The following is a 24,818-nucleotide window of genomic DNA, read 5'->3' on the forward strand; positions in this document are numbered from 1 at the left end:
TGCCCAGACGGGAAGGGAGGGGGCAGAATGAGTCACTGGCCCAAGCCAGCGACGCTGCAGGGGTCTCTTATCCACCAGGGACCCTCCTCACAGTGCCTAGAGGATGGACAGTAGGAGAAGCTGTGTCCCCCTATCAGCCAGGTTCTTAGTGTCCAGGAAGGAAGGTCAATCCCTGAGCCCAACACAGGCATCCTATGACTGCAAAAACCAGCTAGAGACCTAAAAGCAAGTGGGACCTGCAGACAGCTGGAAGGCAAGAGATCTCATGGAGCTGGCTAAAGATCTTGTTAACAGGGCTCCCTCCTGGGGAGGCTCCAGCAATACATTCCTCCTGGTCAGGCTTCTAGAAGCACCTGTATCCCTTGGTTCCTTATCGTCAAGGCCAGTAATACTGGCCTTGGGGTCTTTGCTCCCTGGTCATGCCCTCCTCCTCTGACGTGCCCCACCTCTCACAAAACCTATGACCACACAGAGCCACCTAGACAGACCTAAGGCCATCTTCTCAGCCCAGGAACCTAATTTAACCACATCTGCTAACTCTTCTGGCCATATCCACAGGCTTAAAACCAGGGCACGACCACCTTGGGACCACAGCCCTGCTGATCACGCCCAGGACAGAGATAGCAAGCAAGGGAGATGAGGGTCAGGAACACCAGCCCAAGTCTGCAACCCCCACACCACCAACCCAGGGCCCGGTCTGTCCGGTCCTCTTTGGTTAAGGCCCCCAAGGCTGGGGAGTACAACACACTATAGAGGTAAACATGAGTGGGATTTAACTTCTGTTTCCTCTCATACTGGGGGCCTGGATGGTCTCCGAGTTCTTGTCTGTAAGTCGAGGGTGTTAAAGCCCCACCTCAAGGGCTATGGGATGGAACAACTCACTCAAGCCCACCTTTAGTGGTGCTGGGGAACATGGGTGCAGAGGACTCTATGGGGGCCAGTGTCTGAGCAGTCACAGCCCCAGTCTTTCAGGACTCCGGGAAGGAAGGTAAGGTCTTGAGGGCCCTTCTCCTCGTACACATCTGAGTCAGGACCACCAGCCCTGGACCATAGCTCTCATCAATTTCCCTGCCACACACCTTGTCCCAACTGGGACAGGAACTCACAGGTTCCCTGGACACTGGAATCCCCATCCCTCAGACCTGGTTTAGACCCCAGATGATGACATCAGGGGATCCTGATCACCTTCCCTTCTTCTTGTGGCCTCATTCCTCTGTATGTGGAGAAAGGCAGCCCACCTGGGAGAAGGCGGACTGGGGAAGAGAGCACACACATACCATGCTCAGTGTCCAGCACCTTGGGGTGCATTCTCTTCAGCTCCTGCCTAGGGCCCCCACGTGCTGGGGGACAGAGGTGGGTCCCTTTAGCTGGTTTACTTGGATCCTGGACATCTGATTTCTCCAGAGCCCTTAGGGGCTGGAGGCCTGGGACAGGAGGGCAAGTCACTAAGCCAGGTTGGGGCTAGAGAGTCTATCCAGGGGCACATCAGCAGGCTGGGCCGATCATGTCCTTTTGCTCGAAACAGCTTAAACCTGCTGGGAAAACAGCAGCAGATGCTTTGGAAACAGCTCCCAATACCAGGTAGTTGTAGTAGACAGTTCTCGAGGCAGGCAGGAAGGACATCAAGACTGTCCCGGCCATCACTTCACTCAGAGCACTTCTCATGCCCTCGGTAGACACAGGAAGCAGGGGCCGGGCAGCCAGTGTCCCCTGATCTGCTTCCTCCCAGTGCTGAGTGCCACCTGCAATTACCTTCCCCTCTGGCATCCTTGTTTACTTTCTGGCTCTGTCTGGGGGCTCCAGGCCAGGGCAGGCTGTTTGCTGTGGAACCTAGACCTCAGCCTGGCCCAGCTAGGATTAAGGAGTGAATGAACGGATAAACAACTGGCTGAGTACTTGGATTCTTAGGACAGAGAGCATGGTTTATTTTTTATTTTTACAGTCAGGGTCTCACTATGTAGCTCTGACTGGCCTGGAACTCCACCTGTCTCTGCTCCCAGGTGCTGGAATTAAAGGTGTGCACCACCAAGCCTGGCACCAATCAATGTATTTTTATGTGTATGAGGGATTTACCTGCATTGTGTGTGCAATACCCACAGAGGCCAGAAGAGGGCGTTGGATTCCCTGGAACTGGAATTAAAAGTTTTTAGCCATCATGTGGGTGCTGCAAATTGAACCTGGGTCCTCTAGAAGAGCAGCCAGTGCTCTTAACCTCTGAGCCACCTCTCCAGCCCCGAGACTCAGTGTATTTTTAACCCACAGTAGACAAGCAACAGAGGTGGCGGGAACTTCAGGGAAGCGACCAGGGTCACTGTGGTGGGCTGGACACTGTCCCCAGATGTCCCTGTGTAGCTGAGGCCTCCGACCTGAATGGGAAGTCTTGGCAGCTGTACTGAGTTCAAGTCTTGAGATAGCGTTCCTGGGGTGGGGTGGCCCTGAACTGGGGGCTGGTGACTTCACAAACAAAAGAGACTTAGGTCAGGTGAGGTGGCACATGTCTGTAAGCCCAGCACTTGGGAGGTAGAGGAAGGAGGATCAGACTAGAGTGAGTTCAGTCAGCCTGGGCTAAGAGAAACCATCACAAAAACAAAAACCAAACCCCACTGCACTGCCTCTACAAAACCAAAGAGACTTGGATAGAGAAGGCCTTGAGAAGGCAGAGGCAGGATCAGAGCAAGCTATGAGGCACCAGAGCCAGCAGAAGCAAAGTAGAATCCTTCCTAGAGCCCTCAGAGGGAGACAGCCAGGCCAAGTCCCATGTCCAGCCATGACAGAACACATTCCTATTGTTTGTGGGGGTCCAATGTAGCATGGCTCCAAGGATCCAGGGATACTAATGGGGTCAGAGGTTAAAGGGGGTATGCTTGGGCTCAGAAGGAAGAGCCAGAGCTTGGCCAGCTAGAACCTGCAAGTTGTAACTGCTGTCCTGGACCAAGGAACACATAGGGAGGTGGGTGGGCTGGCAGGGACTGGGAGGGGATGCTGGGCCCATCTCAAGTTCCTTCACCTTTTTTGAGTCTTAGTGCACAGCTGTGGGGAGGGGAACAGGCAACAAGCCATACAATCCTATGGGGTATGAGGCCTGTGTGCTCTGGGCTCCCCTACATCTCTGAGCTGGGGCAGGGCAGAATCTCCCTTGCTGGCTAGGATGATGACATGGTGAAGACACTGAATGGGCTGGCACAGTATAGGAGTGTGGGACACAGTGGGATCCTGAAGCTCAAGGCAGGGGAGTATCCCACCCAAAGGCCAGGCAGGTACCATGAAGGGGCCACAGGGCTCTGCAGTCTGCCAAGCCACCAAAGGAAAAACCTACAAAGGACTTAGGTGACCTCTTCCTCTGAGCCAGGGTAGATCAGGCTCTCCCACATGGGGTGAGGGAATGCCCACCAAGTTGTTGCTGGTGACTCCATAGAGCCACTCTGACACAAGTCCCAGGAATGCGCTTAGACTTGAGTTCTGAACTTGAACCTACTGTGTGCCAGGCACTATGCTCAGGAGGGCCTTACTATATGTTTTTTAAAAATATTTTATTTATTGGGGTTGGGGATTTAGCTCAGTGGTAGAGTGCTTGCCTAGCAAGTACAAGGCCCTGGGTTCGGTCCTCACCTCTGAGAATAAAAGGACAAAAAAAATTGTATTTATTATTTTATGTGTATGAGTGTACTGCGTGCATGTGTCTCTCGCACAATGCCTTCGGATGTCAGAAGAGGGCATTGGAGTCCTCTGGAACTGGAGTTATAGATGGTTGTTAGCTGCCATGTGGGTGCTGGGACTCAAACCCAGATCCTCTGTAAGAGCTGAGCCATTGCTCCAGTCCCGATTTATATTTATCCCAACAACAGCCCAGTAAGGTGGACAAACTCATTCACCCATGTTATCCAGAAAGAAACTGAGGACCAGAGATGTTAAGCAAACTGCTCAAGATTGTACAGCAGGAAAAAAGTGGAACTGAGCTTTGAACTAAATGCGCTTGGCTCCACTAAACCCTGGCCAGAAACAAAGGCAGTGGTATGGTCTTCCAGGCCAACAGAAGTCCTCTTTTCCTCCACTGTTCCCATCCAAGCCGGGGGAGAGCTGTGCAGGCCCAGTACGGACAGGGAAACTGAGGCAGGCAGCCTCAGCTCTCAAGCAATCTGCCACTTAGTGGAGGGCAGAAGCCACGTCCATGAGTTGACTGTGTTCCGCCTCTGCCGACAGGGGTCCCAGCTGGCAGCCGTGTCTCCAGGACCCTCACAAACTAGATGGACAGGAGATGTGCGTCCAAGTGACAGCCCCGGTCCCTGGAGGTGGAGCCCACAGCTGGTGACGCATCTGGCAAGGTTTCATTGCCTCATGTGTGCACTCGTGTGTGTGTGTGTGTGTGTGTGTGTGTGTGTGTGTGTGTGTGTGTGTGTGCGGGCGTGAGGGGGCAGCATCCACAGACCCCGGAACAGCCCGTCTCACACCCCCTTCCTTCCATCCCTATTTTCCTTTGGGTGGAAATAAGTATTTTTGAAAGGGCCGGGAGCAGACTCGCTGGGGAATCCCGCCAAGTGAACTATCTCCGACTCTCCGCACACAGCTCGGGGAGGGGCTTCATCCGCCTTGGTCTGGGATGGGCCCCCGAAGGGTCCCCTAAGGAATGTCTGGCAGCCGCCGCACCCCCGCGGACAGCTGGGAGGAGAGGGGTCCGGCGCGGAGGAGGCGAAAACCACCGCCCACGCCCGACACACAGGAAGTGAGTGCAGCGACACCCCCGCCGGGAACCCGCGAGGCTCGGGTGCTGGTGCTCGGGATGGGACCGACTTCCAGCCCCGCTCCGGGAGCGTCACGAGCACCGGGGCGCACGCAGGGAGGCCCGGGCTGGGCGCGCCACGCGGGATGGCGGGCTGGGCGCGGAGACTCGCGGCACTAACTTCCCTCCCCGCCCGTAAACTCCGGCGGCGGGCCGAGCTGCGTGCCAGGTGCCGCCCCGCCGCGCGTGTCCCGCGTGTCCCTCCCCACGCGGCCCGGCCGGGCGCCCTTACCTGTTCCAGGTGGCGTTGGCGCAGGCCCTGCGCTGCTGCGTACCGCGCTCGTCCACACCCGCCGCCTCTCTCTTGCCCAGGTCGCTGAGGCTGGGCGAACTCATGAACTTCAACCTGCGGAGAGTCCTCATGCTCACCCCGGCCCACGCGCGCCCTGCGCCACGCCACGCCGCGGGCCCACGCTGGGCCGCGCCCTCTACGAGGAGACCGGGCCGCGAGCGGGAAGCCCGGCCTCCCCACGGGGTCCCGCCCGGACCCTGCTCCTCGGCCCCGGGCCGCGCGCCGCCAGCCGGGCCCGGTTAATCATTGCTCCGCGCGGCGCAGCGTGGAGCGCTCGGAGCGCGGTCCGCATCGCCCGGCGCAAACGCAGGCCGGGGGCGGGGCCTCCACCAGAGGGCGTGGCGTCCGTGTGGGCGTGCCCGGAGGTGGGCGTGGCCTCGTGCTGGGAGGGCGGATCTGGAGTCTCCGAGGCCTCCATGCCACCAGACCTGTCAGCCCTGCCAGGGGTTCCGAGCTCAGCCCCATCCCTCCTTTCCACTGGAAGCCACCACGCAAAGGGGACACACAGTCCAACCCCAAGTGCCCACCTGGCTCCCAACACCGCGGTTGCCCACATGCACATGCACAGGCACCCACAAGTCCCCATCAGTGTCCCCAGTCTACAGTCACCTCTCCCAGGGGGTGGAGGAGGCTTTGACCATAGAGATCCCTGCAGACCCTTCACGTGGACACAGGCTCCTCCCACTGCAGATCAAAGCTTTCAGCAGCAGCCCCACCCTACCTTGGCCAAGCATGGGCCAGCCTGTCCTAGGCCCCCTACTCAGGACAGAAGCCAGGGACGGGGTCCCCTCAGGCAAAGACCTTGGCTGTCCAGAGGGTTGCTGCATTGGGAGCTACAGGTATGGAATGTGGAGACGCTCCCCACCCTGGATCCTAGGCTCCTGATAAGGAGAAGGCAGCAAGTCTCCTAAGCCCCTGTGGCTGGGCAGAATGATTCTGGCACAGGATACCACAGCCTTGGGACATCCAGAACACTTTTGGATGCCTCCATTGGCAAAATTACTGCCGAGGTTCTGCCCCCAATCATGGCAGGCAGAGCCTGATGCAGGCCTCATGAGCACAGAGCCCAGGGCCTGGCACAGAGCCTTCAGCCCAACTCCTGGGACTCCCACCAGGTTTGCCTGCCTGCTCTGAGAACAGCCCTGGGGCAACAGGAGATCCTTCAGTGGAGCCATGTTAAATCCCAACCAGTGTTTTCTGAGCACCCACTGCACGTTGGACCCTGCACCCATCTTAAGAGGCAATTGAGAACTGGGCGTGGTGGTGCACGCCTTTAATCCCAGCACTCAGGAGGCAGAGGCAGGCGGATCTCTGTGACTTCAACGCCAGCCTGGTCTACATAGTGAGTTCCAGGCCAGCTGGGGCTACAGGGAAACCCTATCTCAAAGACACACACACACACACACACACACACACACACACACACACACACACACACAAAACAGTCGAGCACAGACAACGTGCCCCCCCACCCCCACACTCTCAGTGTCTTTTACCAAGAGTCTGGGTCTGCTGTGGCGACACCGACTGAGGAGGGGTAAAGCAGTCGAGCACAGACAACTTGCCCCCCCACCCCCAAACTCTCAGAGTCTTTTACCAAGAGCCTGGGGCTGCTGTGACGTGACAGCCTGAGAAGGGCTGAGCTCCCCTTCCTCTTTAACATCAATGGCTCCCGCTGCCCAGAGGCCCCAGTGAGGACCAGGCTGGGAGGGTAACACTAGAGGCACCCACCAACCACCAAGCAAGGTAGAGGTGACAGTGACTGACACTGGCTTTGCTGATCTGGTGACAAGGAACCCAGGCCTGTAAGGATGAGATGTAAGGGTTGAGGGGTGGAGTTTAGGGAGTGCCTCAGTTCCTCCCCCCTGCAAAGCAAAAGCAAGAGCGCTCACCCAGGCAGGTGTAAAGCGCTTCATCAACTGGACTGTGGGGCAGGTTGGCTAGGAGCTCTGTTCAAGAGAGCAGGAAGGAGCTGGCTTGGAGGCTTCCCAGCCACGCCCCAGCCACACTCCCATACACAGAACATAAACCCCAAACCACACTCCATGGTCACAAACAGACAAGGATTTCCTTTAATTAAAAAACAAAACAAAACAAAACAAAAAACCTTAGATGAAAGTACTGAGCTGAGAAAGAATAGAAAGAGGGTCCAGCAGCTGGTGCTGGTATGCAGGTGGTGGTCAGCATAGCCTGGCGGGGGGGGGGGCTGTCACAGCCCCACAGGACTGACCTTGAGAGGCCTATGTGTGTGCTCTCAGCCCCTGGACCAGCTTTGGCCTTGGTGAGTCACCTGTCTACAGCCTCTGTTTCCTTGGCTCCTCCCTTGTTCCACTAGGACACCCAGGTCAGGGTATGGGGTTTTTCGCCCCATACAGGATGTGTCCAAGCTGCTGCCCATGAACCCTATGTGCACCAGGAGAGCTATGACTACAGCCCAATTTCGAATTGTAAGCTGGCTTAAAATATGAGAAAATTTGCATCTTTTTAAATAACCTGGATTGCAAGGTAGTAGGGCACAAATTGTGTAGATGACATCACGTCACAGCTGGAGGAGTCAGGCAGGGCAAGTGACAGGGCTGACCTCAGACTGCCTGTCCAGCAGGAGGGGCCAACTGAGGAGAGGAAGGCAGCATGGGCTGCTCTGGAAGAGAAACCGAGAGGAACATGGGAGGCCCGAGCTGAGGGAGGGGACCATGATGGACAGGAAACGGAGGCACTGTGGAAAGGGGGTTGGTCTGGAAAGTAGGGCAAATAACATAGTGGAAGGGTGTGTGGCTGTAGGACTTAGTGGACATCTCTAGAGCCAGTTGTAGGGGTGCACATCTGTAATCCTGGCTGAGGCAGGAGGATTGTATTGCGTTTGAGGCCAATCTGAGCTCCGTAGTAAATTCCAGGCTCTTAGGAGACCAGGTCTCAAAGAAAGGAAAAGATAAAAGTGAGATTGAAGAAAAGAGCCATCCCACCCCAGCACAGACTTACATTGTCTACACCCACCAGCCGACTGCAAGAGACGCGGGGGTGCAGGTGTCGCCAGGTGTCGGGGCTGGTGGCAGGCAGTGTGGTGGCAGCGGGTGTCGGGGCTGGTGGCAGGCAGTGTGGTGGCAGCGGGGGTCGGGGCTGGTGGCAGGCAGTGTGGTGGCAGCGGGGGTCGGGGCTGGTGGCAGGCAGTGTGGTGGCACTGGCTGTCGGGGCTGGTGGCAGGCAGCAAGGGGAAGCCGTCCTGGGGCCCAGAGATCCAAGGCAGAGGTTGGGAACAGCCAAGGCCATCACAAACTCCAGAGCAGACAGCTGGGGAGTTGGGGGCCAAGTCCAGTCCCTGAATGTATTCCTGCAGCCTGCAGTGTCAGAGAAAAAAATAAACTCAAAGCCTGTGCAACCAGCTTTGGTGAGGCAGAGGCCGACAAAGATCCCTTGTCTGGCAGCTCTTGGTGGACCTGCTGCCCCTGCAAGCAGGTAATTTAAGGGTTTCACATGCCCCCTGGGCCCTCTAGCCACCTATGGGGACCTTCTGAGCTTGGTACAAGGGGTTGAGGATTGAACGGCTGTATTGGGGTGGCCCTGGAGACAGCCACCTGTGCCTTAAGAACTTTGGTTAAAGACACAGGAGACAAGTGAACACCTCTCCTAAGCTGCCAGTGACCCTCCTCAGATTCACACCCTCCTTCCCCAGGGCCTAAGCTTCATCCAACCCACACCTAGCTGGCGGGGAACAGGGACCACCAAGTGAGACCCCCAAAGAGTCTCAGGGCTTTCCTGCTGGGAGTGAGCCCTGGGTGAGCAGGTGGATTGGGGTCCATCCGGCCCTTCTACCAGGTCAGCAGACCTCTAGGACTTCCATATGCCCACCTGGGCAGCTTCTCCCAGTGCTGTTGGAGAATTTGGGTGGCAAAGAAGAGAGACCCTGAATCTGTTAGGGCCACACACTCCCTTCAGGCCCCTTTGATTTCTGGGGTGTGATGGTATTGGGGGGCTAGCCCAGAGGATTCATCTGCATAGTACTCTCAAGTCTAGATCCCCAACTCCTAGTCTACTGGGACAGGCTCATGGTATGATGTCACCTGCCCTTTTCCCATGTCAATTAAAGAGGTCAGAAAGCCTACTTTGAAGGAGCCAGCTGGGGGGGGGTTCCCCAGCTTGGGGTAGGAAAGACAAGAGGCTGGACACAGAGGCAGTGCTTAAGCACACCATCCCATTCCATACAGGTTGCAGAACCCCCCATGGATGAGGGGGTCCCATTATACAGCCGGAGAAACTGTGGCTCCAGGAGGCCAGGGCACGGGTCCAAAGTCAGGATCAGCAAGTGGCCGGGGTGGAGCTGGAGTCTGGCCAGCTGAACAGGAGAGAGACCCCAGTCACTGTCACTGACCTCCCTCGAGCATGCCCCCACCTTGCTCTCCTCCCACTGGCTCCATGAGAACACTTCTGCCCTCTGGTGGCAAGGCCTGGCACTCCCCCAAAGCTGACTGGAATCATCTGCTCCCCCAACAAACTTGTGACAGTCAGTTCCCAGACAGCCAGAGAAAGGTCAGCAGGGTCATGAGGGTGTGCCTGGCTCTGTCTCCCTGCGTGTGACCCACCTCTTCCTTGGATATGCAGAATGGTGGTGGGGCCGACAATCATAAGATCACAGGGTCACACCAGGAACTTGGCAACCTCTGCTGTTACAGAGGAACTGTGGGAAGGGACCCAGAGCTAGGGCTGTTAACACCCACTGAGCCTGTTACTAAAGGGATGAGAATAGGCTGGGATTTAGAGGGCCGGTCTCCCTGCACCCCAAGGTCAGATGGCCAGTCAGCATCAGAGGCAGGAAGGACTAGTCCTATAGAGCAACACTGTTTCATGAATGGAGGGGGTCTCCCAGGACTCCCCTGTGCCAAGCCTGGGGTGAAGACCCTAATATCAAGTTATTTCACTGAAGCCAGTATTGACTTTTACCCCCAATTCATGAATGAGGAAACAGGCTGAGTGGGGTTACATTGCTTGCTCAAGTGGTAGAGCTGGAAGACCAAAATTTGGTGAGCCAAGGGCTACTTTCTTGCACTTAAAAAATATGCCACAGATACATTTATTGATCACTTACTATATCCAGCCTGTCTAGTATTGGGAATACAGCCAGGTACAAGAGGACAGAGCCTCTCCCACCCTGGGGTCAGCTCACGTCTCATCTGCTCTGCCATCTGCCACCACCTCACCTGTATCCTCCTCAGCCCCATGCTGCCTTTCCTTTCCACAGAGCCACGGGCCCCACCCAGCCAGCTGGTCCCGATCCTCTACCCTGGTCGCTTCTTCCCTCTGAAGTTTCTGGCTTCCAGTCTTGGGACATCTGTGGGGTTCTGACCAGCAAAGGTCCTCACCTCTGACACCCTGTCCTCATCTATGTGATGCCTGGAGACTCTCCTTTCAAGCCTGTTCCCCATCTGTGAAGGTCTCAAATACCAGATTCCAAAGGTTCTTTCTGTCTGGTATTTTAGAACCCTAGTTGTGCTGTCACTAGGTTCTAGTTGGGACTGGATCTTGGGGCATCAGAGTCAGATGCTCTGACTCCCTTAGGGAGATCCGGCCGCACAAACCGTCCCCCGAAGCCCCTCACCTCCTTGGACATCAGCGTCCTTGTTCTTGAGGACAAGGGGGATGAATACCAATGCTCCCAGCACTGGTGAATGCGTCACTGTAAGACATAGCCTCTACTCCTTAATTTCTGTACAATCAAAAGGTAGCAGCCACTCCTGGCACCAAAGATGGCTGGTGAGCCAGCTGGGGGGCTCTCACAGGCTAAGTGACTTACCCAACATCACACACCCCAAAATGAGCCTGCTGGGATTCAAACCCAGGTGGGTGAACTTCAAGGTCGTATACTCAGATCCTTCCTATCCCTTCCAAGGACTGTGTGTGCCATCAGGGACCCAACATAGAGCAGACCCTGCAAGACCAGCAGCCTCTATTTCCTTAACCAGTGTCACAAACAAAGGCAGTGCTAGCAGAAGGCTCTGGTCAGGGAGAACTAGGCCAGCCCCTGCCATCTTCTTTCCTGAGGATGACTCATCAGCTCATCCAGTATCACAAGGTCAAGTTAGATCCAGTCTGCCTCCTGGCTGAGTCCTGGGCTACTCAGACCACACTCCTGAAGTCCCCACTAGGTACATGCTGACACCAAGTGTGGTGGTTTATGCCTGTAATTTCAGAATCTAGGGAGGGTTTCCATGAATTCAAGGCTAGCCTGGGTTACACAGTGAGTCCCTCTGTCAAACACAGATACACACAGGCACAGACACAGACACCCAATACCATGTGAAGACTCCTCCCCAGTATCCAAAAGTGTAACCTGATTGGGACAGAGCCTTGCGGATGTCATCAGACTGAGATGACATCATACTGGAGTAAAGTAACTGATGTCCTTGTAAGAGAGACACTGGGATACGGACACTCTGAGGGAAGGCCACGTGATGAGGGAGGCAGGCACGGGAGCTCAAGGTCAAGGACCACCAGCTGCCACCAGATACTGGTGGAGACAGGAGGGGCTCCAGTGTCTTAGGCTTCTAGAACTTACTCAATGAATTTTTGCTTTAAGTTCCCAGCCCATTAGTTTGAGCAGACAACACACTGCTGTCCTCAAACAAGGCACACCCTCCTCCAGGTTCAAGCCCCTTGGAAACTCTTTTGCACTCCAATGCTGAGCATGCCAGAGACCCCCTCACCCCTTACCCCACTTTGTCCAGTAGAGAAACACAGACTCCAGGAGACTTGGGAAGCGAGCCGTCTCCTCTGCCCAAGGCATCATAACCTTGGCTCTTAAAGTGGCTGGCCTGCTCCACGTAGCTGCCCCAGCCCAGAAGGCAGACTGCGTGGTGGACAGGCCCAAAAGGCCAGCAGCAGGGACCAGCAGGCTGCCAGCCTTCCCTCTCCACGCTCTGCACAAGGCACCTTCTTTGCCAGCAGCTTTTTCCTAGAAAAAAAAGTCCTTGGAAAGAATGAATCTGACTTGGGAATCAGTTTCTTCTGACGCTACCCCAGATGCTGGTGCACAGGTGTGGTGTTGGCGGAGAAAGTTTGTCTTCTCTCTGGTTACCTGAACCTTGTGCCCAGCCCTGCCAGGTAGGAAGTGCTGGTCCCTGTCAAGAATCCAGGTCTGACTTGGGGAACTGGCGGAACCAACCCTTGGCCTGTGTCCTTTACTTCCTGGTTGAAGTGCTAGGGCTGGCTGGGGCTGGCTGGAATGGGGGAGGGTACTCCCCAGGGTGGTGTTCCCCAAGCCACCCCCAACTTTTGTAACCAAGAAACTGTTCCCTGAGAAAAACTCTGTGGATTAAGCGTCCTTGGGCTGGGTGAGGGGTCATGTCACAGGGTTAGGGAAAAGGTGGAGGTGGACCCTGTTAGGCACAGCCAGGCTCCTTCCAGTTTGTGTGAAGGTGAGACTTTCTGCAGGGGTGGGGTGGGAGGTGGGGTTCCCAGTGGACTTGGGCACCAGGAACGGCAGAGACTCTTCCCAGGTACCTGCCACACCCAGCCCAGGACATAGCTTGGCTCATGCTGAGGTTCCAAATCCTGAGGTCACTGCAGGGTCACAAGCTGGTGAGAGGCAGATGCTGGAGTCTGCTGGAGTCCCTCCCTGTTCTGTGCCCTGCTTCCCTAAAGTCAGACCCCTTCTGGGAACAGCTGGGCCAACCATGCTAGGGCTCTAAGGCCTTGGCTCTCTGCTACCCTCTAGAGCCTCTGCAGGGACCAGCAGCCTATGGGTTCAGAAAGGGGGGTAACCTGGCCTCCTGCTAGGATCCCTGAGCCCCCCACATGGGATCCCTGCCCTGCCTGCCTAGTCTATAGACCATGCCCTGTGCCTCTAAGGAAAACTTAAAATTCCCAAGCCTGGCATCCAGGACCCTAGGCAGGCCAGGCCCAGCCTCCATTTTTGGGGTGCTGCTTCCTCTCCCTCTGAGCCCTCTAGGCCCTGTTCCCCACTCCTGCTAGGATCCTCAGCATCCTACCTCCTTCCCACCCAGCCTTGCCCAGGTTCTGTCTCTGTCCCACACTCCACCTCTCTTGGGCTGCTTTTTCTTTTTTGGAAACAGTAATCATTGTCAGGGAAGTGTCCTTGCAATAGGGACTTAGAAGCTGCTTTTGCTAAACACCCAGGCCCTCCCTGGTCAATTAAAGAAGGATGAAAGCCTGGTATCTCAAAGCCTGGCATCTCTTCCTCTATTTCCTGTCCGTGTCCTTCACTCTGGGTCACCCAATTACTTCCTTGCACAGACCTGTCAGTCAGTGGCATTCCATCCCAGCTTATCTTTTCTCACTTCAATGCTGAAGGTACAAAGAACAATCAAGGTCTATGTTGTCAGCTTTTAGAGTGTCCTAAACCTGAAGTCACCTTGGAGTCCAGCAACAACAGAACTGAGGGACAAACATCTTTGTGATGAGGGATGGAACCACCTCAAGCAGTGGGGAACTTCAGTGCTGCAGGGACAGGCCACTCCCAAAGGAGAGTCATTTAGAATGGTAGGGTACTGCTCAGCAGTTATGAGCACTGGTTACTCTTGCAGATGAACTGAGAACCAAGGTCAGGTCTCAGTACCCATACTGGGCAGCTCAGTTCACAACTGCCTGTAGCTGTGGCTCCAGGGAAATTTGATGCCCTCTTTTGGCCTTTGAGGGCATCTACATACACATTCATTCTCTCATTCTCTCTCCTCTCTCTCTCTCTCTCTCTCTCTCTCTCTCTCTCACTCACACACACACACACACACACACACACACACACCACATAAAAGTAAAATAAACCTTAATATTTTTTGTTTTCTGAGGCATGGTTTCACATTATAGTCCAGGCTAGCTTAGAAGTCATTACACAGCCCTGGCTGGTTGATTTCGAACTCTCAGTGATCCCCCTGCCTCAGCTTCCCAAATATTGCAAGCACAGGCTATCAGGGATTGTTAAACCTGTGATTTTACTCCTCGTGTAGAGAAGCTGATCAGAAGGCCAAAATTACATTTACTTCTTTATTTCACGTGTGCGTGTGTGGCTGTGGGTACGTGTGTGCTACGACACACGTATGGAGGTCAGAGAACAGAAGCTCTCTCCTTCCACCATGTGGATTCCAGGAATGGAGCTCAGGTCATCAGCCTGGGCGGCAGGCGCTTTTACCCACTGAGCCCTCTCACTGGCTCTACTCCTTCAGTCGTATGGAATGAAACGGAATCACAAAGAAAAGCCAGCTGTGATCTTAAAAAAGTCTTTGTAATTTTGTCTTTTGACATCATTATCACAGCTGGCCTGCCCACCCCTCTGGTATCACCTCTGGCTCCACCTTGTCCAGCTACCAGGTTCCCCCGTCCCTACCCCCCAGCCTCTCGCAGGCAGGCAGAAGAGAAGCCCTCTGATTCCTTGACAGGATTCAGCCCACCTCCCAGCCCTCCTCTCTCCCTGTGCTTTGTCAGTCCCAGTCCTGGATCACATGGCTTTCTCCCCTCCCCAGTCTCCTCCTCCTACCCCTACCCTCCCTGTCCTCAGCTGCCTTGGTTCAGCACCAGTGCCTCTGGGGGCAAAGTTCCAGAAAAACCTCCTGTCCCTATCCCCGACCATGTTTCCGCCCAGGCCAGTGCTGACCTCTATAGTGCTGCTCACAGTGCTCAGTGCTGCACACAGTGCTCAGTGCCACCACACAGAGTCCTGATTTCCCCTACCCAGTAAATCTTGCTGTGGACCCAGGCAATTCAGAGGTCCAGGCAGTATGAAAACCACCAAGTGCCAAGTTAAAAAAAAAATATCACACACACACACACACACACACACACACACACACACTTTGGGCCAGGTCAGGCTTCTCAGTGGCCACAGTAAGCACGTCCCCACTGGGCTATCTCCTGGGCTCTGCCCCTGGCCCATTCTTCATGGGGAGATGGGAGGCCTTGCACTGGGCTGCCACCTCCTGGCCAAACACCTGCTATAGCCACCAGGGCTCTGGGCAGGACAATTTAATCACATGTCTACCAGTCCTCTTCAGGCCCTCTGTGGCTGCACAGCCCAGGCTGGCCCCGAGCAGCCCAAGGGTCCTGGGGCTCCATGGCCGGGTTCCTTTCCATCAGTTTATTGAATGAAAACAAATCCAGCATGGTCCCCGTCTCCCCACCCCACTCTGCCCTCAGGCCCAGGAGACCCCTGACAGTAGGCCAGGCAGTGGGAAGGGCTGGAGGAGCCTGGGGCACGCAGTATGAGAAGAACAGGTTCCAAGTGAGGTTCTGTGCCACACTTCTAGGGAGCAGTGAGAGGGCAACAGAGAAGGTCCATTTCTTTTCTTAAATAAGTTAGCATTTATTCAGCTGTGCTTTGCCCCGTCCCTCCCCTTTTCCTTGACTGAAGAAGCCAAGTTTTCTGCATCAGATTATTGAGACATTTAACCTGAATTTACCAAAACAGATGAAGGAAGGGACATGTCACATGAACCGTGCCTATGTTTTGCAAAGCACTGGGAGCCGGACTGGAGGAGGGCTGGCCTCAGGTGAGCAGCCTTCATCTAAGTAGATACCTGGAAGTGACAGGCACAAGTCCCTCAGGTGGATGCTTAGAGAAGAGTCCAGTTCTGTGGATTGAGCTGCCTCCCTAAAAAGCTACCTTCAGAATTACTTTGGTCAGCCACTGAGTTCTGTCAGACGGTATCAGTCAGCCTCTCCCATCAGACCGTGTCTGCTGAGCCTCCTCTAACGGACTGGTTGGTCAGCCTTTGCCTCATCAGTCCGTGTCCCTGAATGTCCTCACAGCTCTCTTCAGGGTTTAGCACAAGATTCTTAATACATCCAAAGTCACTGAAAGAACTCTAGAAACAAATTTAAAGCGCAGAAGGTGACAGAGAAAGGAACCACTTGAGAAAGTCTTTGCCCCAGCAGGACATTTCCTTAAGTCCTTCTCCATGCTTGGCTGTACATGTGTGTAAGCCCCAGCTTGCCCTGCCCCTCCTGCTCCTTGGTGTGGACAGACACTGGGCATGCCCACTGGCCTTGAGATAAGGTGTCTCCCTCCCGCAGCCCCACCTGTCTCCCAGGCTGAGATGCTCTTATTTCCCCATCACCCTCCCATCACCCTTGAAAGCAAGAAAAACAGAGGCCACATGCTGCAACCTGCACGGTCAGGCGGGGGCGGGGGTCCCCTGCCCCAGAGCCACTCGGAGGTTCATCCTGCTGCACTGGACACCTATCCCTCCTCCTCCATCTTTATCCAGCACTACGGAACCTTGATGAACCCTGAGTTCAGGAGCTTTCACACAAAGTTGGGAACCCTGGCTACACGGTGAGGCCCCCTGAGCAGGTACAGAGGTACTAGTGGTAAGGGCCTCTCAGAGCTAGGAGCAGGACCCCAGGGCCTGCACCGGAGAGCACTGGGCCACCCCGCTGGGGTGGAGTGGTGCAACCAGGAAGGCTTCCTGGAGGAAGATGTCTTCCTGCAGGGGCTTGAAGAAACATCACCCAGAAGGAGGAGAAGCAGGCAGGGGAAGACGGCCAGCAGTAGAGAGAGGCCCACAAGGGGCAGGCAGAGCAGGCAGGAATGAGGTTGGCGGGTATGGCAGATAGCCAGGGGCACGATGGCCTGGCCAGAACTGGGGCTTAGCACTGGCCTGGCCACCCACAGGGTCCCCACTAGTGGCTCATATGCTGGCTCCCTCACTTACCCACAGCAGCTCTAAGGACAGAAGAGCTTCCTAGGGGAACTCAAGAACCTCAGAAACACTTCACCCACCCTGAGTCCTATCCTCAAGCCCCTGGTCTACTGCCCGACAAGCCGATCGCAGGCTCTGCCGGGATGTTTCTGGATATCAGCCTTTCCAGAGGCCCATCTAGGCCCATCAGGCTTCAGGGATATGAGGACACAAAGCAGAGCCAGAAAGTGACTTATCCCTAAGTCACAGATCCAAGAATGAATCTCAGAGAAGTGGAGCAACCTACCCGAGGTCACACAGCATAGCAAGTCCAAGACCTAGACACAGAACACAGCCCTCTCTGCTTCTGAGAGCTCCCCTAAGCTAACTGCTGGCCAGAGCGTGCACACTGTGTTTTATGAATGGGTGAACAGACGACTCAGCAGCCCGGGTGCTCTTGCACTCTACGCGGCAGAAGGAAGGTGCCATCTGCCGCTGTTTTTGTTGTCGTCGCTACTCAGAAAACCAAAAAAAGCACAAACGTGAAGCCACAGCACCGCGTCCCATGAGGGTGGTCACAGAAGCCGGTCCTGACTGACTTGGGCTCCTTGGAGACAGTGCAGAGGTCAGACAGACAAGATGCCAAATCACCACTGGCCGCCAGCTCTTATGAGGCCCGACCCACCCTGGAAACGGAGCCTCCGTTTCCCCATGCTAGATGGAGACACAGAGAACCTACCTTGCTTAGGAGCCAGAGGCTGCAGGGTGGGCAAGGGTAGGAGGACCGTGGCCTGGCTGCCTGTGACCTTGGTCCAGGGAGGCCCAAAGCTGGCTCAACACTCACAATGCTTGATGCCCTGGCCGTGGGGCCACCCGGTGGCTTACATATTATGAGGAATCCACGTGGCCACAGGGCAGTGAGCAAGAGGGCTGCGTAGAGGGCTCCAGGGCTGTGACTCAGCGGAACTGCCCAGCTACAGCGTCGGTGGGAGCTGCCTGTGGTGCCCTGCGCAGGGAAGCCCGACTGCCAGATTCTTGATAAATATTTTATCACCGCTCACAAAGCAGGCCGCAGGCGGATACCTAGATCCTCAAAGCCATAGTACACCCTTTCCTGCCCAAACACAAGGTGATGATACCCAGGCAGGTGCCAAGAGGGGTAGCTGGGTGGCTCCTCTCGTCCCTGGCTGAAGATGACATCAGGCCAGTTTGGCTTAGCATACCATGACCCTACAACTCTCACACCTACTCTGCCTTGCCGGGTGCTGGACTCAGCTGTCTCCTTGTACAAAGCCCCTCTTCTTCACTGTACCTAGAACTCCAGCCAAACTCTGTTCTTTCATCCTACTGGCCAGTGCCAGCTGCCTCCTCCAGGAAGCCTTCTGGGCTGTCCCTTCCTGTCCTATAACTCTGGGAAGGCATATCACCATCTTGCAACCTGGATATACAATGAAGCTAACTAATGTCTCCCACTGACAGGGGACGAGACCAGGATGGGTCAATGCAGCTTCTCCTGGCACGTAGCCCACACAGAGGTTCATTCTAACTGGGACCCAGAACATCAGGTTCAGTGGGCATGGGAATGTGAGACCTGGCTCTTGCTTGCAGACATGTGCACTTTAGTGAGGAGGAAGGCCATACATAACAATAACACGGCAACAGCAGCCACCACACAGCCTGGTGCAGCTTGGCAGACACTCCCATCTCATCTACCTCTTCGCCTGCTCCTCCCAGAACCACTGGGATGCAGTGTTCTGGCTCCCACTTGGCGGGTCCTTCCTAGAGTCATAGACTTTCACACTGCCGTGCCCTGGGGGGGCATCACAGACGGGGGTGTGTGAAGCAGTAAGGGGATGCCCACGGGAGATGCTGTAGGTGCTAGGTACCGGAAAAAGCAGGACACGTTCAGGTGCTGGCTGCGGCCATGTGAGCAGATGAGACTGTAAAAACAACCCCACCGAGGATATATTTGCAAAAAACTGGAAAATGAAAACATAAAGCTGGCATGGTGATCACGCCCATCATCCCAGCTCCCCGGAAGCTGAGGCTGGAGTGCTGAAACTTTGAAGTCAGCCTGGCTACACAGCGATTTCCAGGCAAGTGTGCCCTACAGAGTGAGATCCTGTCTCAGAAACAAAACAAAACTCCCACAAAAGGGCACTGTTCTGAGGGTGTGGGCACAGAGGGACTGCAGTCTCCTTGGAGGCCTCCTGCAACACGGTTAAACTGGTTTCATGACTGACACAGGACCGTGTCCCATCCACCCTCCTTGTTGGTACCTTCTCAGTCCCAGGCCTGACTGGAGAGGGGCAAGATGAATGATGTGACTTGGGGGGCGGTCTCCCCTCTCCATGGTGAGCCTCCTGGCTCCTCCCAGCTAGCAGGGCCTGATCTCCTGGTCCAGTTGAGTCTACGCACCAGGGGCTGAATTCAGCCCCTAACTCAAGCCGTAGACTAACAACCCTATCACAGGGCAGGGAGCTGCCTCACACCAGGAATAATCAAGTAGCAGCTGTGTGTCTCTCCACCAAGACATGGCCATGATGGGCAGCATTTGGGTCACCTGAGTCAGGCCTGAGTCTTACAAGTTATGTGATCTTGAACAAAGTACTGACCTTTCTGCCTCACCTTCTTCATCTGAAAAATGGGGTCACCATAGTGCAATGACCTCATAGGGCCTGCAGGGGGTGACACAGGGGCAGACCCACATGTCTGTGATTGGCTTTCCCAGCATATCCCCAGCCCAGGTTTATGTCGGCTATCAGCACTGCAGGATCGTAACTCCACTCTGCATCCCCTTCCAGAGCCACACAAGACAGCTTGTTTTTTTTTTTGGTGTTTTTGAGACAGGGTCTCCCTGTAGCCCCAGCTGTCCTAGAACTCACTATGTAGACCAGGCTGGCCTTGAACTCACAGAGATACACCTGCCTCTGCCTCCCAAGTGCTGGAATTAAAGGCGTGCACCACCACACCTGGCCTAGAAAGCCTGTTTTAAAGATGAGAAAACAGGTGTGTGCTGCTCTTGGAGAGACGGCTCAGCAGTTCAGAGCACTGACTGCTTTTCCAGAGGATCTGGGTTCAGTTCCCAGCACCTACATGCCAGCTAACAACTGTAACTCCAGAGACTCTAACACCCTCTTCTGGTCTCTCAGGGATTGTACATGCACATGTACTTACTACATACATGCAGGCAAAACACTCATAAAATAAAAATAAGTAACTCTTAGAAAAATGAAAATTGACACACAGAGAGTAACTCCTCAGGTTCAAAGGGAATGTCCAGGATTAGACCAGAACTCGGACCTAGGTCTAGAGCTGAGGAGGGCTGTCCTCTGGGCTCCATGGCTGGTAAGCTGTTTTGCTGGACAAAATGCTTTTGCAATTTAATGATGGCCTCCAACCAGCTCAGCAAGAAAACCTTGAGAATCTCCCCCGCCCCCCCCCCAAAAAAAATGATTGGGACTCTCGCTGGGGCCTAAGAAGCCTACATGGAGGCTTCCTGGAGACTTGGCCTCACCTTAAAGCTTATCAGGAGGCAAATGGGAAGAAAGACCTGGGTCTGAGGTCCAGACCCTCACACCCTTGCTTGACCCTGGGCCTAAATTTGCCTGGGCACAGCCATGACTACCTCCTGGGCTGCTGGGAAGTGAACGGAACCAGGGAAAGCCCCCAAGGGCCCATTACAGAGCAGATGCTAGAAACATAGGGACACCCCTTCCTTCCAAGGTAGGCCAAGCTTCAGGACAGAACCGAACATAACAAGGCCTGTGAACAGGACATGCATGTTGGCAATTCTCTGAGAAGGGGCCTTGCCCTGTCCCCTCCCCACATGCTTCAGCACAAAGACATCAGCAGGGATATCAAAGCTGGACTCTGCCCCCCTCCTTGAGGTGGTTATGGATGGCAAGGGCAGCTGGAGGGCTCCTTGCGTTCTGTACTGAGTGGGCACCTGTTTCGTCCTTGCCTGGTCCTCTCAGCCACCCCAGTGCTGATGCCTAGACAGACCCACAGTGACACCATAGCTCGGCGAGGCTGGCTTCCCCTGAGCCCACAGCACCGTAAGATGGCATCACTACACCATGGTCACCCCAAACACCTCCCTGAGCCCTCCTCACAGGTCACTCACAGAGACCACTCTTGGCAGGGTCCATCCTATAACTCGCACGATGACAATTAAGGCATGTGGTGGCCATTCTCGTCATTTTATAGACAAAGCAGGAGGTAGCCAGAGGCTGGGGAACTTGCCTAGGCCACAGGCCTGGTGAGGGCGGGCAGACTCCACCTGGGCAGCCTGCTCAGAGTCCCAACTTAGTCCTTGAAGTCCTGTATTCAATCCTCACTCTGCAAAGGAGAGAAACACGGCTCACAGGTCAAGCAGCCCTGACTCTGGGCCTCTCCTTGTCCCCTCATCCCACAGTCTCCTCCTCCTGGCCCTTCCTCCCCCACCTCCCCAGGCTTCCAAGCCCAGCATGCCAGGTGCTGAGGCCTGAGTATCACCTGAGCCCAGGAGTCCAAGGCTAGTCTAGGCAACATAGTGAAGTTTCTTTCTTTCTTTCTTTTTTTTCTTTTTTTTTTTCAACAGAATCTCTCTAGTTCCAGCCTGCCTGGAACTCACTCTGTAGATCAGGCTGGCCTCGATCTCACAGAGATCCACCTGCGTCTGCCTCCCAATGGCTGGAATTAAAGCTGTGAGCCACCATGCCTGGCTTTTTTGTTTGTTTGTTTTAAAAATATTTTTATTTATTATTTTTATTCTATGTGTATGAGTGTATTGCCTGAATGTGAGTGCACCCCTGTCGTGTGATGCCACAGAGGTCAGAAGAGGGCTTCGGACTCCCCTGGAACTCAAGTTAAGGACGGTTCATTGCCGCCGTGTGGGTGCTGGGAATCGAACCCGGGTCCTCTGCAAGAGCAGTGCTCTTAACCGCTGAGCCATCTCTCCAGCCCCTGTTTGTTTTTTAAGGTAAGGTCAGGGTCTTTAGCCCAGGCTGGTCTCAAACTTACTAGGTAGTGGATCCTCCTGCCTCCACCGCCCCAGTGCTGGGATTACAGGTGTGTGCCACCATGCCCAGTTTATGTAATGCTGGGCATGGAACCCAGGCCTCTGTGTCCTCTACCCACTGAGCTACAGCCCTAGACAAGACTCTATCTCTTCTAAAGAAAAATCTGTGCATCAAGATGCAATTTTAAGACATGAAAGAGGAGTGTGATTAAAAGAAAGCATAACGCTGTATTGTCACTAAGAAGCCACCTCCTTCTGGGCAATGCTCTCGACTCCTAATGGTCCAATGTTTTGCTTCCCGGTTTTTCTTGTCTCTGACTTGTGAATGGCTGGTCTTGAAGCCACATGGGCTTCAGGACTGGATTCCCTGACCCCGCTATATAAACTAGTGACCGCTGCCATCTTGATCTGAGCCTCCAGCTCTGAATCCTTATGGCACATGTGCCCAGAAGGTCTTTATGAATGAATGACTTTCCCATCTCCCTGCGGGAGGCTTAGGACAGCTCCTCTTGGACGCTCTGGGAGAACACTGTGCAGAACTTGGGACACCTGGGCTGACCTGACTGTGTCAGGAATTATCTAGGGGGCTGTGCTGTCACCCTTTAGACGGCCTCACTCACAGAAGCTGGTGTCACACAGCATGCTTGCTCTGCCTCCCCAGCCATTTCCGCCCAGCCAGCCCAGGCCTCTCAAGCCATCCATTAGAAACAAAAGCCATTTGCCAACCAGCGTCTGCACAAACACTTTTCCTGCTGGTGAGGAAATGTGACTATCCAGATTACAGGCCCAGGCCGTTAGCACAATCACCCTGTACACAACCACCACCCACCCTGTGGCTAGTACCTCCTTGTCCTGCATACTGGTGATGCACCAGGCACCGCACATCACTGGATCCGGTTGTCCCAGCATGAGTAGGAATATTGAGTCCCCATTTTCAAATGAGGGCACTGAAGACTAGAGAAGCAAAGCAACTCGCCCAGGGCCACCAGTCCCCCAGCAGCGGGCCTGGAGGTTTACTCAGGCTGACCTGGCTTCACAGGAGCCCATGCCCCACAATTCATCAAAAGACTGAGGACCCCAGACCTGGCAATAGGGTCCTTCGGGAGGTTGTATCCCCTGAGAAAGGGGCTCACAGAACGCAGTGGCTGGCTTAGGGGCACAGCAGAGCTTGGGCCACTCGCAGGAGCCCTTCTTGGGACTGCCCTGCTGCCAGCAAGCCTCAGGAGGTGGCTTTCCTTGTCTCATTGTGGCTCACACTTGAATGTGAACCACAGCAGGGCTGGGGGGCTGCAGGGAAATGCAGATTTCTGGGGCTCCCAGCAGAAGCTCCAGGCAGATCCGAAAGCCTGCATTTTAGAAACCAAGTACTCTCATGGAGGAGGAATGGATGGCCAGACACCTAACTTGGAGAACACCTAGCCTACCCTACGAGGGATTCACCAAGGCTGGGTTCTGGTGGGGGCCACAGAGGGATGTTCACCTTTCTGGGTCTAGTCCAGGGAATGGGCCCCAGGCCTTTGGGATTCTGTACACACAGGCAGGCACGGCCAGGCACTGCCAGGCTCTTGCCAAGTGCATCCCTAACCAGTCCAGTCCACTGCATTTCTAACCAGTTCACCTGCTATGTCATGATACAAGGTCCCCACAGCCCCGCCCACCCATGAGACAGGGAAGTGGTGGCCTCTGGGAGGAAGAGGCTCAGGGGCAGAGCCCAGTCTGCCTCCTGTGGCTGGGAGGCCCCAGACCCTCCCCCAGCTGAGCACTTCTCTCTCACCTTGGCTCTGGTGAGGAAAAACTTAGAAAGCACTATTACACCCTACTCATAGGAATCGTGGAGGGATCATGCGATTTGGCCAGGCCCTGGCCAGGCAGATCTGCCAGGTGTTCCTGCCTGTCAAGGGGCAGGGAGGGAGACCCACCCCCAAATGCTAGGGCCTCTGCGTGTGAGGGATCGGCCCACTGCCCCCATCGGCTGGACAAGGCCAGCTTCCTGCCAGGAGGTGGCTGAAGGCCCAGACCAGAGGCCAGAGGGTGCCTGAGCCAGCAATGGCTCTTAAACAAGGGTGCCCCTCCCTGGACCATCTTTGTTTGCTCTATTAAGATGGGGGCAATGGAGAGGGGTAGGCTGCGAAGGGAAGGAGGCACACGCGGATGCAAGGAGGGCGGTGGACCAGGTAGCTGGACAGAAGGGCTGGACCGACCCCAGAGAGACCCACCCACAGAGACGGAAACTCAAGACACTCAGAGAAGGGGGCGGGGCGGGGGGCTCCGAGGGATGAGCTCGGAGGGTCCCTGGAAGATGCCGGAGGGGGGATGCACCCCTGCAAGGGCCGCCCCTGCTGGGCAGCTCGTCCCCACCCCTACCCCACCACGGCCGGCACTCAGGGGACTCGGGCGTACACGCGCGTCACGCACACCACCCGCGGCGCCGCCCGGAGCCTCGCCTCCCGCAGGCCGCGCGTGTCGCCCCCCGCCCGGGACCCTCCCACCTGCTCTCGGGGACCCGCCGCTCACCTCGGTCCCCTCGCAGCCGCAGCCGCCGCCACCGCGCAGAGCCGGGCCGAGGGAGGGGCTGCAGAGGCCCCGCCCACCAAGGGCCCGCCCCCGGAGGCCCCGCCCACCGAGGCCTTGTCTGCAGCTGAATTGGGGCGCGCTAGGGGTGCGGTGAGCCAGGCCAGGGACACACCCACCCAGCCAGCCGCGCGGCCCCTCCCTGAACTGCACTCTGCCCTGGAAGCGGGGGGTTGCAACCCTATCCCCGGGAGGGGGGCCTCCAAGCAGGAGCCCAGAACTTACCCCTTGACAGTCCTTAACCGCCCATCGAGACCCTCCCCCCATGCCCATTCCTGAGCCTGGAGGAAAAATCTGACAAACTTAGTCCCTGTCCAGAGTCCCCGGGCCAAAGAGGACAGCCATTTGCAAATCTGCAAGCAGCCCAGGGCTGAGGTTCTCAAAGCTTGTAGCCGTCAGCATCCCCCTGATTCAAAGCAAATCACAAAGTATCCCGTGGCCTTGGGTCCTACACCCACAGTTCCTGGTGGATCAGGACGGTGCGTCATTCCCAAATCTCGTGCATTAAAGGACTGCTCTGGTGGGAGCACCGAGCACCCCCCCATCACCCTAGAT

General features: G+C 55.6%; 1 protein-coding gene across 10 annotated transcripts in view; it reads right to left on the reverse strand.

Annotated features, from left to right (window-relative positions):
• The window catches only part of Prr5 (proline rich 5), a 46,929-nt gene extending 22,653 nt beyond the window's left edge, over positions 1–24,276 (reverse strand). For 2 of the 10 annotated variants that reach the window (XM_008844714.2, XM_029569124.1), the window contains exons 1-2: positions 24,207–24,276; positions 5,010–5,123 (exon numbers count right to left, since the gene is read on the reverse strand). In XM_008844714.2, the coding sequence (XP_008842936.1) occupies positions 5,010–5,113 (104 nt within the window). In that variant the 5' untranslated portion in view covers positions 5,114–5,123; positions 24,207–24,276. Of the gene's footprint in view, positions 1–5,009; positions 5,391–17,429; positions 17,524–24,206 lie in introns of those variants that run through there. The other 8 variants (XM_029569129.1, XM_029569131.1, XM_029569125.1 and 5 more) reach the window with 7 other exon arrangements.
• Positions 24,277–24,818: the final 542 nt, after the last annotated feature.

The sequence above is a fragment of the Nannospalax galili genome, unplaced genomic scaffold (assembly GCF_000622305.1).
Source record: "Nannospalax galili isolate Female #2095 unplaced genomic scaffold, S.galili_v1.0 scaffold180, whole genome shotgun sequence".
NCBI lineage: Eukaryota > Metazoa > Chordata > Mammalia > Rodentia > Spalacidae > Nannospalax > Nannospalax galili.